This window comes from Euprymna scolopes, chromosome 6 (genome assembly GCF_053919585.1).
Source record: "Euprymna scolopes isolate OS-2025 chromosome 6, ASM5391958v1, whole genome shotgun sequence".
NCBI classification, from domain to species: domain Eukaryota; kingdom Metazoa; phylum Mollusca; class Cephalopoda; order Sepiida; family Sepiolidae; genus Euprymna; species Euprymna scolopes.
Window position 1 is genome coordinate 83,437,393 of NC_136487.1, and position 18,977 is coordinate 83,456,369.

Sequence of the window (18,977 nt, forward strand, 5' to 3'; positions counted from 1 at the left end):
AGTCATCAAAAGAGGCTGACAAAAAGTGCATCGAGTCAGTGGTGTATGTAGAAAAATAAATTCTGGGACACGAAAGGTCGATCGTTTTCATGGTACCATTCCCGTCTTCGTAGCGCTTTAAGATTTTAGTTTTCAAGTTAAAAAATAGGAAATCTTACTTTTGGAACGACCGTCCTATATAAAAAGTAAAATAACGTAAATGGATTTTTCAAAACTTGATGTGATGATGCATCAATTTCTAGTTTAAGTTGGTTTATGTGTTTATACGTTTTACTTTGTTGTTGCTTTTTTTTTTAACTTTTAACAAATACAAAGTTTCTGATTTTTTTTTTTTTTTTTTTAAGATGAAATTTGTTAAGTATTGCTGGATTGTTTCAGACTACTGTTCTCACCAAAGATATCCGAACAAACTAAATAAATACAAAGTAGTTTAAAAAAAAGCAAAAAAAAAGCTCTGTTTTCACGTATTTTCTTAAAATAAAAAAAAAAGGGAAGAAACATACTAATTTTGGCATTTCTGTCTCTTCCGGTCACATGTTTATTTATTTATTTATTTTCTGCCCTTTCTATGCCTGTCTCGAACTTGTATTTAAAAAAATAAAATAAATAAAAACTGATATTAAGCCAGGTAAAAAGATCAAAGCAAAAGGAAAAAAAAAAGTAGGAGCCGTATGAAATTATTATTTTACCGTGCGTCTAAAACTATACCCCCACCCGAAAAAAAAAAAAAAAAAAAAGATTCATTAAGCTCAATGTATATTTATCAGCATTTACGTTAAAACAAATTAATCTTTTTTCTTTTTGTGTACTTACCAGGAACCTAGTACTACTTGTTCCTTGGTCTACAGCCCCGATCAAAGGACCATAAGACGTGGGAGGGTCGATGGACATGCCGGACGGACTTATCCGACAATATGCGGCTTTTTGACAAGAGGGGACACTCACAGATTCTTGTCATAAAATGCCACCCTCAGCAAACTGAAAAGACTAGCCAGTCGTGTACTAGTTACGTAATAATGTGTAAGTGTAGCGTGTCAATTTTCGTTCCACATTATTACATTAGTCTCCAGTAATTTGACCTTGGCGTGCTTTCGTAACACAACGCGGCGGACGTTGTTAATGTTCTACAACTTGAACCGGATAAGAGAGAGGGGGGGGGGTACAAACCAGCCAATCGCAACCTTTCAATTTCTACACCGCCTCCTTGAATCATTTCTTCCATTCATTCATTCTCTCTATCTCTCTCTTTCGTATTGACAAATGTATACTCTCCGTTAAAAATAACGAGAGGAGAGGGGTATTATACTTCGCCAGTATTCGCACTTACCGTCTCACTACCCAGTGAACCAAGTGCAAGAGTGATTCAAACAATTACACTTAAAGGGACGGTTAGACTCTTAACAAAAGTTGGAACGTATGAGATAGCGGGTGAGAATGTCTGGAATTTGGTAGGATATCCATATCCATCCCCATCTAGAAAAAAAATGATAAGAAAATTAAAAAATAAATAAAATACCGTCTAAGTCGGGGAAGTCAATAAAAAGAAAGAAGAAAGAAAGAAAACGTCTCAAACTGCAAAATTGAAAAAAGAACGAAAATCATATCAATCGGTATATAGAAAAAAGAAAATTATGAAAATAAAATCTTTCTGAACTTGCTCCCCTAAACACTTAAAATAGTTTCATCCGACAGTTTTTTTTGTTTGTTTTTTTAAATTTTTTTTTTATCATCAATTAATCAATTTTCACCCCAAACAAGGCACAGTGCCACTTTGAAGTAGGGGGCTACTATCAGAGACATAAGTTGCAGGGGCATTATGAAGGGAGATGAGTAGCAAGATGTTTGTTCACGTTACACTTGATCTTCTGCATGCCAGTACAGTTGGGAAGGCAGAATCCCGGAAGGGATTTCCAAAGTCTAGCAGTTCTAGGGAAGAAACTATTTGAGTAAAAGGCTTTCTTACACCTAAGGATCTCTACTGTGAATGGGGTGGGACTTAGCTGCTTGCCGGGTTTGTCGAGGGTAGTCACGTCGAGGGGGTACAAGTACTTGTAGTTCGTCATAGCATTCACCATTAAAGTACTTGTAGAACAGGCAGAGGGATGCAACATTTCGTTGGTGGGACAGAGGCTGAAGACTAGATGACAGTTCAGGACCTATCAGGTTGGTGACTCTTTTGAACCCTGTCCAGGAGTGAGAGACAAGCAGCAGATGCACCAGCCCAAATGTGACAACAGTACTCCATACATAGGCGAATGGTGGCCTTATAGAGGTACAGGATACTTTCAGGCATAAGTAATTTTCTAGCATGGTAGAGAGAGCCCACCTTCTTTGCAACAGCCTTGGCAATGCTCTCAATGTATCTATTCCAGTTCATGTTCCCTGTAAACGTTAAGTCGAGGAGTTTAAAGGAGGTACTTTCAGGTAATGTGTTCTTGGCCATTGCTATTAGTGGCAGAGAAGGTTTCTTGTAATTATTGAAGGAAATAAGTTTAGTCTTGGCAGCATTAAATGTGACCATTCATTTTTGTCTCCATTCCACTACAGATTGGAGGTCATGCTCTAGTGTTTCTGTCATTTTCTTGGATATGTGTTCATTTGTTTTTCCCCTCGTGACTGTTATAGAGAGTGCTGTCATCAGCAAACAGACAGTTTTTTTTATTCGCTAACTTTTGTGTGCCGGAAAAGATATATATTTATTTATACACATCTTTATTATAAAGTATTAGTAGAAGAAGAAGAAGATTATTATTTTTATTTTTTTTATTATTTATTTTTGCTCACTCACTAGGAGTAGTCACACAAGCCATCATCAAAGATTGCTCTTTGAGAACAACGTGTGGTGTTCCCTGGAATCTGAGTGACAACAAGCCTCTTCTGATTTCCAGTAATCTCTACCTCTTTCGATAACCTTTGCAAAAGTATTTTCGTTATCACAACAGACACTTACCATTGGTTTCTCGTTGGCAGCAACCATTGGTCTTCACTGGAATTTGGGTGGTAATTAGCCTCCCCAAGGTCCCAGTCCTCTTTGCACTCAACCAGCAGAGGTCTGGTTAGTGCTTTCTCTCCTCTGTCTTTCCATCCTGCTTGACCCTCATTTATTTGGTGTGGTGCAAGTTTATGGTGACACACACTGCAAAAAAGGGGAGGGGCAGGATCTTACAGTTATACCGTTGATTCCATAAGATGTTCCTTTGCCTTTTACATCTGTAGTCATTTCTGTGTGTCCAATTGTGTCTGTAGTTCGTGTGTATTAGTCTCCACATTCAAGAGCTTTTAAGATTTCTGCAGTTTTCATTATTGCTATCTGTTGTATCTTCTCAGCCATCCCTCTGATTTCGATCTCTCTCATTCTTTTTTCAAAGTTTTTCAGTATTGTTCCTAGCACTCCTACTATTTGTGGTGTTATCTTAACTTTCTTCATTTTCCAGATCCTTTTGAGCTCTCTGGCCAGTTCCGTGTATTTGCTCCACTTCTCCGTGTCCTTCATCTTCATTCTGTTGTCTGCTGGAACGGCAAAATCTACAATCTGGCAGGACTTTTAGTTCTTGTTAGCTATTATATCTGGTCTTGTTTGGATGGGTTTATCTGTTTGTATATCCATGTCCCATAGGATATTGTGATATTCATTTTCCAGTACTGCTGCCAGTTTGTGTTTGTACCATTTGTCTGGGTATTCAAGATGCAATTGTCTGCATAATTGCCAGTGTACTGCCTTCCCCACTTGATCGTGTCTATTTTTATATTCTTTTGGGGCTAGTTTGCTGCATTCACTTATTATGTGGTTTATTGTTTTGTTTCTTTGTCTGCATTGTCTGCATTTGCTGTTTTCTTGTATCTCATAGATCGTTGCTTTGATGTGGTTAGTTCTAATCGCATTATCTTGTGCGGCTGTTATTAAGGATTCAGTTTCCCTGTTTAGGTTTCATTTTTGTAGCCATTTGTAGGTGTTTACGTTAGTCTTATCTTTTGTCATCCTTATGAATCGTCTGTGTAGCTGTTTCTCTTCCTATTTTTCTTTCCTGATCTTATTCCTTGTCTCTTTTTCTATTTTGCTTGTTTCTTCTGTGTCTCTTGCTGCAGTAATTATTCTTTTGGTGTTTTGCATTATGTATTTTTCTAATTCTTTTTTGTGTCATTTACACAATCTTCTATACAAAGCAGCCCTCTTCCTCCGTCTTTCCTTTTCACATATAGTCAGTCAGTATCATTCTTTGGGTGTAGTGCATTGTCATAAGTTTCCTGGTCTTCTGGTCGAGATTCCTTAGTTCTTCTTATAAACGGTCTAAAGGGTCTTACTAGTGATACTACCCACATGTTTATTCTTTTAATTAGGTTTCTACTATATTGTTTAGTTTTGAGGAGTTTTCTTGTTCTTCTGAGGTATTCCTTTCCAATTTTCTCTTTTATTTCTTTTGCTTTGCTGGTGCCTGCTTCCAGCACTTCCAAGTATTTATAGCTATCCTGTTCATTTTGTGGCCTCATCTCTAGTACTATACCTTCTGTTGCTTCCAGTTTTCCCCTCCTCATGGTCAGCAGTATGCATTTTTCTATACCGAATTCCATTCAGATATCCTGGCTAAAGATTCTGGTCATGTTTATTAGTATCTCTAGTTCTGTCTTAGTTTTTGCAACCAGTTTCAGGTCATCCATGTACATTAGGTGGGACATTCTTTCTTCTGTGTTAGTGAACTTGTATCTGGCTTGGCATTTTCTTAATATATTATTCAGAGGCATCATGGCGATAATGAACAGGAAGATCTCTCTTTGTATTTTGATTTCAGTTATGCATTGGCCACCAGCTGTCAGTTCAAGTCTTCATGTTCTCATTGCAATTTCTATCAAGTTGATTATTTTACCTGGTATTTTGTACATTCTCAGGCTTTCTATCATTAAATCTAAAATATACATATATTAAATGACAGTTCCTTTTTCTAAATAAATTATTTTTATTGCCACATTGTTTTAACTAAAATAGTTTCATGAAAAACTGTTTTTGGTACATAAAATATTTTAATTTATATATTAATACGATGGCATGTGTGTTATTTTGTGTGTCACATTTAATTTTTTTTTTCTTTCGAGTGTCTGTCGTTTAATTGATATGCCTTTCCATTTCTTGTAATAAATAATTTTACCAAGAATTCTTCATAAGTTTTGGTTTCGGTTTTGATTATAGCTGATACACATAAGCCTTATGGATATATATTTTTATTTTTGAAAGCACAACTTTATAATATATAAGAATGGATCGAAAATTGACTCTATAATAATATATACGAAATCTGCATAAATTAAAATATGATATTTAAGCATATTTTATGACCAGGCTATGCCAGGTGTCCCTGCTAGCTTAGATATATACTTTTGCAGTTTTAACAAAAGAGCTTCAATAATATCAGAGCATCTCCATTTATGCTGAACATCCACAGAATGCCAACATCAATATATTACATATGAAAGAGTTCACTGTGGAATTTCCACAGGTCCTGCTAGTTATTATTATTATTATTATTATTATTATTATTATTTCATAATAGTCTCAAATTTTTATGTTTTTAGTTGAATTTTTTTCCTTGAATCTCTTTGCTTTTAGACATTCAAGCTGTAACATGGGGTTGCACCTAAAGAAAGTCGTAGGTTTCATCGACCGAAACATTGTGCCAATAACAGCCATGATGAGAAAAAGTGCCCGAGCAATCAAAACAATGCAAACATTCAAGTTGTACCTCTTTCGCCATTCCTAATAAACAACTGATTATGCTATTTAGTTAGGGGTTACTCTGGAAAAAATAGCTTGGATATGACTCAACTGTATTTTCCTGTAGGAGGTTATGCCTGAGGGTGTGGGGGGGGGGTGCTTCTGAGTGGGAGCAGAATCATTTGCCTCTACTTCTCTTATTATTCACCCTTAGTTAATTCATGTTCTGTGACATCATCCAGTGTGAAAGTGACAGGATAATGAGCAAAAGCCACAATTTTAGTAGTACATATTAGAGCACCCTTGAGCCGTTGGGTCAGTAATTTTTTTTTATTTTGATATTCACCCAAACCAAAACACATTGCCACTGGGGTATAAGGGACTACTCTGAATTAGGGATCAGGTCTACAGGGATGCTCTAAATAAGGAGTTGAGCAGTGAGATGTCTGTTCACATTACATTTAAATTTTTTGCATCTTAGTACAGTTGGGGAAGCAGGAAGCAGGGAGTGAATTCCAAAGTGTGGCAGTTTGAGGGAAGAAACTATCAGAGTAAAAGGCTCTCGGGCACTTACAGAGCTCTACAGTGAAAGCGTGAGATTTTGCTCCTAGTTGGGTTATTCGGGGAGGGGAGTATTTACGCTGAGAAGGCACCAGTTCTAAAAGTTCATCAGATCACGTTCCATTAAAGTATTTATAAAACAAGCATAGGGATGCAATATTGCAGTGATGGGACAGAAGTTGGAGCTTGGTTGATAGTTCAGGACTTATTAGACTGGAAACTCTTTTTTAGATTAAAGAAAGACTAGTGGTTGATGCACCGGCTCATATGTGGTAACAATATTACAAGAATGGGCAAATGGTGGTTTTGTACAGACATAGTATACTGTCAGGTGTGAGCATTTTTCTAGCACGGTAGAGGGAGCCCACCTTCTTTGCAACCTATGTATTTGTTTCAATTCATGTTACCTGTGAATGTTAGGCAGAGAGGTTTGAATGATGCAGCTACAGTGTTGGCAATCGGTAGCTGGAGGTATTTTTTTTTTTTTGTATTTATTGAAGGAAAGGAGCTTTATTTTAGTAGCATTAAATGTTACCATCGGTTTACGTCCCCATTCCACTACAGATTGACAGTCATTTTGTAAAGTTTCAGCCATTGACTTGGATCTGCATACATTCATTTTTCTCACATCTCTGGTATAGCGCATGGTGTCATCAGTAAATGTATGCATTTCAGACACAGTTTAATCATGAAGATTGTTCATGAATATCAAGAATAATAAAGATCGAAGGATTTTGTAAAAGGTAGATGAGGCATTTAAAATGAGTGTGAATCTTTCTCATTTGGTTGAGAAATCTCGAGTTCACATGATTTAATTTTTTAAATTATTTTTGTGTATGTGAGCATGAGTCAGAGAGAGAGAGAGAGAGAGAAAGAGAGAGAGAGAGAGAGAGAGAGAGAGAGAGAGAGAGAACAATTGATCTGAGTGCATCCCATTTCCACTTGGTACAGAAAGAGAAAGAAATGAAAAAGAAAAGAAGAGAAAGGACCAGTGGGGTGCAGAGGTCTGTTGATTTCTGAGAACTCCTTAATTGTACCCCCCCCCACCTTAAAGGTTCAAGTATAAATCCAAGTATTGAGAAATATTATAAAAATTGTCAGATAGTTTGGATACGTTTGGATGCCCATCTTCCAATTTGAATGCCTAGTCGCCCCGGCCCCCACGTCCTGCATGTCACTGGGAAGGAGTAAGCTGAAGTAAGAGAGTAACTTAAATAAGCTGGTCGTTCATCTCCAATACCTATTTACACCATAGATTCTCATTCAAATATTTACTAAAGATGAAAATTAGGACGGCGAGGGTGAAACTCTATTAGAATTCGGTAAAAGGTGATGGAGAGGTTTATGACTGCGTTAAGTGAATGGTGATGACTTTATGTAATATTTAGATGCCAAATAGGCATGAGGAATTAAGACTGCCTAAATGAATAAGACATTTTTTTTTACATGTTCAAACTAGTTTAGAGGTTTCTTTGTAATTGTTGATTGGAATGTTTGGCTCCATGACATGAGTTAGTAGAATGGAAAGAGAAAGAAAGAGAAAAAAGAAGAAAACTAATTGGTCTCTAGCTTTATGGTATGTGTTCTAAAATAACAATATCATATTCGCTTTCTTCTTCTTCTTCTTCTTCTGTAACACGTCTTTTTATTACATCAGATTAGCGTTACACGTTGGTAGTAGCAGTATGAAATGATTTTATGGTGCTTCTACAGAAGTGGGACGAGATTTTGTAGTCGATAAATGGAGTTTTCAGATAAAAAAAAAAGGATGGTTTCAACTAATTTTTCTTGTCAATTCTATTAAGTTACAATGATAGCTTCCAAATTATGCAGTCGAAATTACCCGAATATTACTGAATTATTAAATAAAAAAAAAACAACTTTAATCATGTTAGCAGGTGAAATTTTTTTAAAGCAAAACGGAAAATTACCTCCCTTTTGAATTCTCCTGTGTTTTACGATCGCTTTTTATCAAATTCTATTTTTATTTTCTTTAAAAAATAACTTTCTACCATATCGATTTTCATAATTTTTGGATTAAATCATCTTAAAAATACAAGGAATACGTAGATACCATTGTTTTCATGTGAAATTCCGCATTATGATTTCCGAAATTTCGTCCCGATAGTGGAGAAGCGCCGATTTTATTTATGAAATTCTGATTTCAATGTGGATATCAATTTGACATTCATGTCCATTTCATTATGACGATTTTGTTATTAATTTATTGACTAATATGCTCCTCTTTTGATTTTTAGCTTGCGTTTGTGTATGAGTATCTTGTGTAGGAGACGGGGAGTCTCGTCGTGGGCGACGAAGCGTTTCACTGAAGAACCACGGCAACACACAGCAAACCAACAAACAATGACAGCCACGGCGCGAAGGTAACTAACAAAGCTCAGCTGACTGCACGAATAGAAACGGAACCCAACGGTCACTAACGGAACCCAACGGTCACTGTACTGATTGCCACGAACGTCAGAACCCGACTGCCTCGCACCTCCAATGGACCGATTTTTATTCCTCAAGATGGCCTAGCTAATTTGCATCCTCGCGCAATCCTGTGAGATTCCGTCTCTAATAAAAGCAGGCAGGCGCCATCTTGAAACTCTTTCTTCCGCTGCCTCGACCACAGGATCAGCCACCACCCCACACGCCAGGCACACACGGACCCTCTTGCGCCGAGGGCTACGGTTAGTCTCACACTCCCCCCTGGTCTCCAGATCACATACGTGACACGGCGGACGTGACCGTTTGATTCGAGCACTCCTGCGGAGGGGTATTGCTGGGACTTCCTCATCGGAGCTCTCAGAAGTGGCATCGGAAGCATCAGCATCAGCATTAGAGCTCGCAGTTGAGTCATCAGGTTCGTGGGGCACAGGTTGGATCCATCGCTCATCGTTGGATGACTCGCTCCTTCCACTGCTCGCAGTTGAGTCACCAGGTTCGTGGGGCACAGGTTGGATCCATCGCTCATCGTCGGATGACTCGCTACTTCCACTGCTCGCCGATTGGTCAGCGCTTAGAGCGGGCCGGACATCCCTTACGTGGCGCGGAGTATCATCGACTAGTATGGCCTGTTCACTGATGACGCCGGTGACCCGCCCCCTCCAAAAGCTGCTGGTGCACCGGCCGCCGGGTGGCTTCACCCAGACGGTGTCTCCCACTTGGTACGTCCCCTGGGGTTCTTGTTGGTCGGGTAGACTTACTTCAACGTCCTTGACGCGCACGTGCTAGTGATGAATCGCATCAGCGGGCGCACTGCCGCCAGTCACGGCGTCCTTAGGCGTTGTGTTGTATCTGTAAACCGCCTCCGCGATCGTACACTTCTTCCTGGCCGTGATCCTCTTCACGGTTCGGTGGCACCGCTCCGCTATGCCGTTGCCGCTCGGCACATACGCGCATCGGTGTCGAAGGCGGATCCCCCAGTTGTCCATAAAATGCCTAAATTCCCTGCTGCAGAACGCCGTGTCGTTATCCGTGAGGATCTCCTCAGGCGGCCCCCTTTCGTAGAATATGGATTCCAATTCATGGATGACACTGGTGGAATCCTGCCTTGCTAATTGGCGCCAAATCGCGAACCTCGTTGGCCCACAGTCTATCAGCGTGAGGAAGTGTTGGCTGCCGTAGTGGGTTATATCCATACCCAACCGACTCCAAGTCGCGTCCACTCCCAGCTGTCCTTTCCGCCATCTGGCTGGGGCGGGGTCGATGGACTGGCACGTTTGGCACTCCCTGACCACTGCTCTTACTGCGCTTTTTGGTATTGATGGTCTAGCCAACTTCACAAAGTAGTAGGTCCGTTGTACTCCGGGGTGCCCACTGTCGTGATGTATCTTCCTGATTTCGTCCTCCTCGACGGAGGCAGCACACAGAGGCAATGGCTTAGCTTCTTTCTTCATAGCCTCATACCATCTCCGTGGTACCCGAGTGAGCTTGTCGGCGAGGTTGTAGTCCGAGGTGACGAGCACTACGTCTACGGACAGGTTGTACTCCGTCACCAGTTTTTTCACAGTCTCCAGCCTCCGTCTTATCAGCATTTCGCTGGCTGCCTTGGTGCGTGCCCTGGCCTTGCTCGTGAGTGTGTCCGACACCCAGTGGTGCATGCAAAGTGAGTCAGTGTGCACACACAGTTTCTTCACTTCCCATTGAAGTGCCAGGTTAATGCCCTTTATTACAGCGTCGAGTTCTGCCAGGTTGATATGGGCAGCATCATTCGCCGGTCGCAGCCAGCAGGCATCCTCAACTACGGCCCCATCTTTCTCCAAAACTACACCGATCGCTAGAGAACTTGCGTCCACCCACATGCTCAGTTCGTCTCCCAGCACGCACCAGTCCCCTGTGGCGGGGTCATTCTTTTTCACACTAGCGATGGTCTCCTTTAACATTCGAACCAATAGTTCGTCGGTTATCTCATCGTCCCAGCCTTTGGTGACCGCATTTGCCCTCCTTTTTATGACGCCTGTCGCCGCACGAACCCATCCGCATACTGGAAGGTGCCCCACAAGTTTCCCGCACAGGGAGAACACCGCACGTCTTGTGTAAACGTCGGGTACATCGGGAACTGCGGTTCCACGCCTCCACTTCAGGATCCCTCGCTCCTTTTGAACGCTCAAGCCCAATACGCGGGCGCCATCCTCAAGCCGCTCAGAGTCCTTGCAGTTTAGACCAAACTCGGCAAGTTTGGATCTTACGCGCGAAGATGACACGATATCTTCGTTCACGTATATATCGTCAATATACGCTGATGTTCCCTTTCTGATCCATTCTTCTTGTGACAACACGGCATTGACGATAGCCTTCATTATCTGGGGTGCTACGTTTAGCCCAAATCCGAGTCGTGTAAGACAGTATCTCTTCCCGGAAAACATCACTGTCTGGAAAGGCCACATCGCCTCGCCGATCCGGACCTGCAAGTATGCTTTTCTCAAGTCCAATAGGGACACATTGGACCCCTGCCGGCGCCACTCTCGCAGCTTGCTGGCACAGACGTCGGCGTCCGCTGTGAACGCATCAACGTGCGCATTCAACTCGCGGTAGTCCATTACCGGCCTCACCTTTGACTTGTTAGGTTGGGCAACTGCCATCAGCGGTATCAGGCCCTTGGGGGGTCCAAGTTTGTCGTAGGGGTATGGAATCAGCCAACCGTTCTTAATCCATTCACGGAGCTCGCTTTCGTATGCAGGCCTTATCTGGTCGGGCATACGGTACTCTGCCACTTTGTTTTGTAGTTTGGCCGGTTCCTTGTCTTCTGACCACCTCCAAATGGCAGTCCACGCCTTCTGTTGGTCGTTGAATTCCGCACTGAAGTCCGGCTGGTCGACTCTTAGTGCTGCGCACACCGGGGGCCTATCCTGAAACTCTACAACGCCAGCGCGCGTTATGCGCACGCCACCCAGGGCTTTGATGGCATCGTAGCCTAGCAACAGTCGAAACTCAGCGGCTTTTCGCGTGTCACCAGCGCTTCGACGTTGGCCGAGTTCCCAGTTCTTGTGCGAATGTGTACCACACCCACGCCGCAACACATTCGTATTTTTCCAGTAATGGTAGTTATCCTGACGTTCTTCTTTTTCCATGCCCGACAGAAGTCCGCACACACTATGGTGCGGGAGCAACCGGAATCAAGGAGGGCTGAACATAACGTGTCATTAACTCGGACCTGAATGACAGGGAACGCCTTGTTTATTTTCTGTTCGGGGAAGAGGTCGGCACTGGCACCTTGTCCCCGTCCCCGTTTCCCGCACAGTCTCGGGCCATGTACCCAGTCTTGTTACAGCGGTAGCAGCGAACAGCCGTCGACCACCTTCTACAATTTCTTGCCATGTGGCCCCGCCCGTTGCATCTGTAGCAGATGACATCACCTTGCGGGCTGGGTCCCTGAGACGGTCCTTCGCCACTTGGTGGGGCCTGTGCGACGGCGACTACCGGTTCCTGCACCGTCGAGTCATCCTTCATTATTGTCCTGACTCTGTCCACTAGGTCACTCAGCGGTAGTGAGGACATGGTAGAGGTTGCTCGCAGGAGCTGCTTTGCTCCAGCGAGGAGTCCTGACAGGAATTTGTAGGCTAGGGCCCTCTCGGGAAGACCGCCGAACAACACCGCCAGCTTCTTAAGTTCGGCGAGATACACGTCCACAGTTTCGCCCAAGCGTATAGACCTCGTCTCAAACTGCTCCCATGCAGTGGCGGGGTCAGTGGCGAACGCCCTGTACAACGCCGCCTTGATACTCGAGTAGTCACACTTCTCAGCGCTGAGTTGCTGATATACAGCGAAGGCCCCGCCGGTCAGCCGCAGAGGAATCACGCGCTCGACATTTTTCACGCCGGACAACTGACAATGTAACTCGACCTTCTCAACCCAGCTGAGTACCGGGTCGGATCCGTCGAATTCCGGTATCAACTTTATATCGAACCTATCCGCCATTGAAGAAAAGAAAACCAAGTTCGGAGTGGGGGGGGGGGGGCGAAATAGCTTGTATGAGTATCTTGTGTAGGAGACGGGAAGTCTCGTCGTGGGCGACGAAGCGTTTCACTGAAGAACCACGGCAACACACAGCAAACCAACAAACAATGACAGCCACGGCGCGAAGGTAACTAACAAAGCTCAGCTGACTGCACGAATAGAAACGGAACCCAATGGTCACTGTACTGATCGCCACGAACGTCAGAACCCGACTGCCTCGCACCTCCAATGGACCGATTTTTATTCCTCAAGATGGCCTAGCTAATTTGCGATCCTGCGAGATTCCGTCTCTAATAAAAGCAGGCAGGCGCCATCTTGAAACTCTTTCTTCTGCTGCCTCGACCACAGGATCAGCCACCACCCCACACGCCAGGCACACACGGACCCTCTTGCGCTGAGGGCTACGGTTAGTCTCACAGTTTGTATAAATTAAAAAGTAAAAAAAGAAGAATTTCTTTATTTTTGTCGATGGAAACTTTCAAATGTTTATTAAAATTACATTGGGCCCGAGCAAAGCCGGGTGGAACTGCTAGTCTAAACTAAAATTAAAGTAATAGGCAAAAATAGCTGAAAAAAAAGCAGGCCTCTATGCTTCTTAAAAAAGGCTTATAATTATTTTTTATAGTATATGTTAGAATAAATTGCTTTGACTCTTCCAGAAATAAAGGATCGTAGTTATTCCTCTTGGCCGGGATTAAGGATTCCGCCATATTGATTCTTGAAAACACGTGTATGCTTTTAAGTTGATAAAACCTTTACGAAAGGCATTCCTGTTTACTCTTTTTTTATCTCTACTTATTTCAATTTTATCAACTTAAAAAAAAAAAAAAAAAGTAAGCAAACAAACAACAGAAAAAAAAAAAATGGACAAATTACTGCGACTGGACAGATTCAGCTCCGAATTTGGAAAAAAATCTATAAACTCTGGAAATTGACGTTTGAGTATTACTTACGCACTTTAAACAACGGGGAAATAGAAAATAATGCCCAAAATCTCTTCACCTTGATTAATTCAGTTTCAGCGATAATATTCAAAATAATAAGCGATGCTACAGATTACAACGGCGCTATAGAAACGCTAGACGCTGTTTACATAAAACCAGCAAACGTTATATTTAACCGACATCAACTTCTGACGAATAAACAGAAACCAGCACAAACTATCGACGATTCCATGCAACAACTGGAAGTACTTGCCAAATCTTGCGAATTTCAAGCAGTAACCGCTGAGAAGACCAAAAAGCAATATATCCGTGACGCTTTCATTAGCGGCATCTCCTTCTCGTCTATTAATCAGTACCTACTCAAAAAAACATTCTCAACTCTACAAGAGACCGTTACAAGTGCTAGGTCTCTAGAACAAGCGGAGAAGCATACGATAAACTTCGATAACCACCCAAACGTAGCCGCTACCATGGAATCTGTCCAGTCGCAGTAATTTGTCCATTTTTTTTTTTTCTGTTGTTTGTTTATGGTATACCATAATTAAACCAGAAGACACTCCCTTAGCCACTATAAAAGGAAATACCCTACCAAAAGCTACTATATATTGCATCCAATCTATCTACCTATATATATATATATATATAAATGAAAATATCTGTCTGTCTTTTCTCTATGGTAGTTAAGGAAGACTTATACAGAAAGGCATTACTTTACATATTCACACTTTTTAATGTATACATATGCACATAACCTTATGAACAGTACATGGGGTCCGAGCAAAGCCGGGCGGAACTGCTAGTCTAAACTAAAATTAAAGTAATAGGCAAAAATAGCTGAAAAAAAAGCAGGCCTCTATGCTTCTTAAAAAAAGCTTATCATAAGATCATGGGAACACACAACATTCACGGGCCATGTGTCCTGCGCGTAACGCCGAGTGTATGAAATGTAAGAAAAATGGCCATTGGGCGAAGGTATGTAAATCTTCCTCCTCCACTGCTGCTGTGTTATACGACCCAAACTCCCCCCACCCAATCTCTCCTGACTAGGAACGGGTGCCAAAGACATTACATACACGAAATGCAAAATAAATGGGCAAGTAGTGAACACTAAGGTGGACTCCGGCAGCGTGGGGACGTTTATCAGCAAAAATACAGCAAGAAAGCTGAAACTTTTTATTATTCTCAAACAGAAAACCGTAGTATTGGTGGACCCTAATTATCATGCCAAAATCATCGCTGAAACTATTGTTGACATATCCCTAAACAGTAAAAACCACCACGCCATCACAGTGGAAGTAATTAAGGACCTGTTCATTGATATGATTATCGGAAAAGACCGCTTAAAACAATATAAAACTGTGACCCTGAAATTCGACGGTCCTGGGGAAGAACTTGTTATCGGAGCAATGGGTAAGAGGGACAGTTTTTGGTTCTTCCTGAGCACTTCTTCGATCTTTGGTTGGATACAGTTGAGAAGCATGGCATTATAGATTTTTGCTGCAATTGGAGTGAGTGTTATTCCTCTGTAGTTGCTTGGTATGCTTAGGTCACCCTTCTTGGGGAAGGGAAGTATGCATTCTTCCCTCCATATATTAATAATTTTTTGATTATATACAGAATTGCATGAATTAAGAAGTATGTCATTGAAACCACCTGTCTTCCATACTTCAGGAGGTATGTTATCTAAACCTGCAGTTTTATGATTCTTGGTCTTCTTTAGTACATTTAATAGATCGAATCCAGAATGCAGCAGATAACAAACAATCCTATCTGGCTTGGCAAGTAGTACATGAGAAAGTGTCATATATACTGTCATAAATATGCACTAACAATATTGTTATACACACCCAACGGCTACATTACAATAGGATTGTATAGGACCAAAGCCAACATCTCAACAATGGTGGCTTTGATGACGAAAGAAAAAAGCAAGCTGGACTGTCTCTATTTTTTTAGTGTAATCTTTCTTTTGAATTTTATCATTTCTCTCCCCCCTCCCCGTTCTTAATGTGCCTGAGTTTTGCAAATAGATATGATTTTTTCACAAATATTAATGTGTTGCTATTTAGACTCAGTCGGAGGTTTTGCTTGTGTAAGTAACAAATTATGAAATCACAATTTTTATAAAAAATAAGTTGTTCTTGGCCAAAAGAGGTCTGGTCCTGGATATGACCTTAAACTATATCCGATGGTGAAGTCCCAGCTTGCGGGCTTTGGGGAGTGTGGAGCCATCCTTTAATTGGCATTGCTCCCAGGTCCACTCTGACCCAGAATGGTAGGACCTGTTATGTTTATGGGTTAAATAAAAATCGACTTGAAAAAAAAACCCCAAATATATTCTATTAAAAAAGTTTTCTTCAAAATCACTGGATTTGGCATTAAATAACCTGAAAAGTGTTGATATGCCGTAAAACAAAACCAACCAACCAACCAACCAACCAACCAAAGAGGTCTGACTATTTTTGACCAAAACATATCTGAATGTATATGTAGGGGAATATGGGCAAAGAACACTGGTTAAGATATACACCAGAGAGTTACTTCCCTTGAGACACACATGGACAACGAGTCCCGGCCTTGACAAGGGAAGGCACGTTTTTACCTCTCATGGGAACTATGCCCACTTGAGAAACTGAGTAAAACTCTAACCACTTCTAAAGTGAGTACCGAATTATTGTTGTTCTATATTGTGATGTTAATTTATTCTTTACGTTTGTCAGTTCGTAATAAATGTGTATTTATGTACTTGTGAACTATTTGCATTTGTTAAGTATTTGTGTTTGTTAAGTATTTTTAGTTTCAGTGAATCAATAGACTATGAGACCCCTAACACTTGCTACATATGTATCTAAATATCGTTTGCATGTATAAAATTTTATCCAATATATAAACTTAAATAAACATATAAAGTCGAACGTGCTTTTGTATAGAAAGCGACCAATGCATGGATAATAACTATTTGATTAAGAAATTTATAATTTTTTTAGAAGAGAATTTACGACGCTAAAACCGACTCATCTTAAAAGAATTGTACTTTTTTTTATTAAAGAAATGTCAAGATCTTTAATATTAAGAGAAAAAAAATGAATGAAAATGCTATGACAGTTGCAAAGCAATTAAAATTTTTATTAAATAAAACTGAGACGACTGGTATTTTTTTAATGGCACCTTAATAAAATGTGTTGAGGTCTTTAACATTACAGATCAACCCTCTTAATCATCCATACTGACTGAATAAAATCCGGTAACTAGTTATGATAATTGAAAAGCGTTCACACAAAATTAAACTATACCGATTTATTTGTATTTTAATTTTTCTGATTTATTTATTTATATATTTTTGTAAATCGTTACCTTTTTGGGATAATTATTGTTTTTCAGAGTTATTTCAAAGAGAAGAAAAAAAAATTTCTTGTCGAGTTATAAAAATAAATATAAACTACCTGCATGAAATGCAATAATTTACTGTACTTCTATAGTATTTGAACCAAACTGTTTCCTTCTATTCATTTATGTTAATAACCTTAACATTTTTATTAATGTTATAAATTTTGTTACATTAAAAAAAAAAAAAAAAAAAGAATTGCAGGTTTCTTTTAAAAAAAGAAAAATCCAATTTGTCACCAATTGTTGTCGCATTTGCATTTTTTTTTTATGTTAAGACCTTAACATTTTTAAAAACAAATTGCGTTAGTTTCAGCATTCGAAATTCAATTCTGAGATTATGATCAATCCCTTAGTCACACAGAATTATTTCTCTGGCATTGCTGAATTTCTATACAAAGCGCTCATTCGAAACATTCTACGCATCTGTCATATGTCTGTCACATGTGTTTGAATAAATGAGAGTGGCCTTCTACTCGTATGCAAAAACTAAACTACATGCGGGGGTGGTACATGCCCTGTGACGGACATTCTTCTAGTTTGATGTGAACTTTACTTTGTAATAAATATAACAAACGAAGGGGAACTAATTTATACTATATGAATAAAGAGTTATTTCCCTTGTACGATTGTTACACCCCTTTATGAATGACCTTTTTAATTACCTATCATTTTCTTCCATCTATACAGTACTAACCCAGTCTACAAACATTAAACCAGCAGCAACAGTTTTGGTAAAGGCGGAGAATATTACATTTAAATTGAAATATGTGAAGCTAAGAAAGACGTTTATATATCTACTAGCGGGGGTACCTGCATTGGGAGGTGATATAGTAAGGAACCCCGAAAAAAAGTGGTAGTAGCAGAGGCAGGGTGAGGGGAATCAAAACAACAGTAAGCAGCCAGGGTGGAGAGAGGTGTTGTTAAAAAAAAAAAAGTAGTAGCAGGCAGGCAGGCTCGAACCCTTAACACGTAGGAGGAAAAAAAAAATATAACGTCTTAGCCAAGACGTCCATGGCGAAAACGGAAGTCAAGAGCACTGAAATTAAGCATAGTCAATCCAATGGAGACGATGATTTGCGAAAATGTCGACGAAAAAGGCAATCCCTCCTTGTAAAAAACGGAAATATTGAGGGCGAAGGAATGAATGTTTTTGGCCAATTTTTCGATATTTGTCGTCCAAGACATCAAACTTCAAAACGATACCGATCTCGTAAGGATCCCTCATGTGTCCAAAGTTTTTGCAACACACACACACACACACACACACACACACACACACACACACACACACACACACACACACACACACTTTGCCTTTTATATATTAAATATAAAATAAATAGTATTGAAGAAGAAATGAAAATTGCAAATTTTCAAAGTGAAAAGAGCTAGTGTCAAGAATAGGATAGCTGATAAATGGCACTTATATCGTATGGGACTAGGAATGCGGTTTCCATATGTGTCCTAGGTAAAAATTCATGGTACACTTACGTATTAGGCAAAAGATCCACACAAAACATTAGGAAAAATTATCGAGTAGAAGTTCAATTAAAAATAAAAATCAGTTTTCATATTTTGTCGAGCCACCATTGGTAAAAGTGGAACTTCCTATGAACCAGGGGGAGATAAGTCAGTCTGTCATTTAACTAAGTAAGGATGAATGGCAGCTCAGCAAAATATGAAAATTGATTTTTATCATAATTAAAATTATATTCAATAATTTTTCCCAATTTTTTATGAGTATACTTATTTTTGCCTGATATGTTAGAATGCTGAAGAATTTTTACTTAAAATACGATTTTCACGTATGTCTCATACTGTATAAGCGCTGATGAATGACTGTTTATCCCTACAAAAGTAATTCATGTTTGCTGACAACTTGTTAAAGAGCGAAAGATGATAGGTTAAGAAATTAATAA

General features: G+C 40.2%; 1 protein-coding gene across 8 annotated transcripts in view; it reads right to left on the minus strand.

Moving 5' to 3' along the window:
• The window catches only part of LOC145277737 (glycerol kinase 3-like), a 152,213-nt gene that overhangs the window by 107,129 nt on the left and 26,107 nt on the right, over positions 1-18,977 (minus strand). For 3 of the 8 annotated variants that reach the window (XM_080129443.1, XM_080129442.1, XM_080129445.1), the window contains exon 1: positions 814-1,166. The exons of 2 other annotated variants lie outside the window; for them this stretch is intronic. In XM_080129443.1, the coding sequence (XP_079985569.1) occupies positions 814-891 (78 nt within the window). In that variant the 5' untranslated portion in view covers positions 892-1,166. Of the gene's footprint in view, positions 1-813; positions 1,179-1,327; positions 1,406-12,504; positions 12,510-18,977 lie in introns of those variants that run through there. 3 more of the 8 variants (XM_080129451.1, XM_080129450.1, XM_080129444.1) reach the window with 3 other exon arrangements.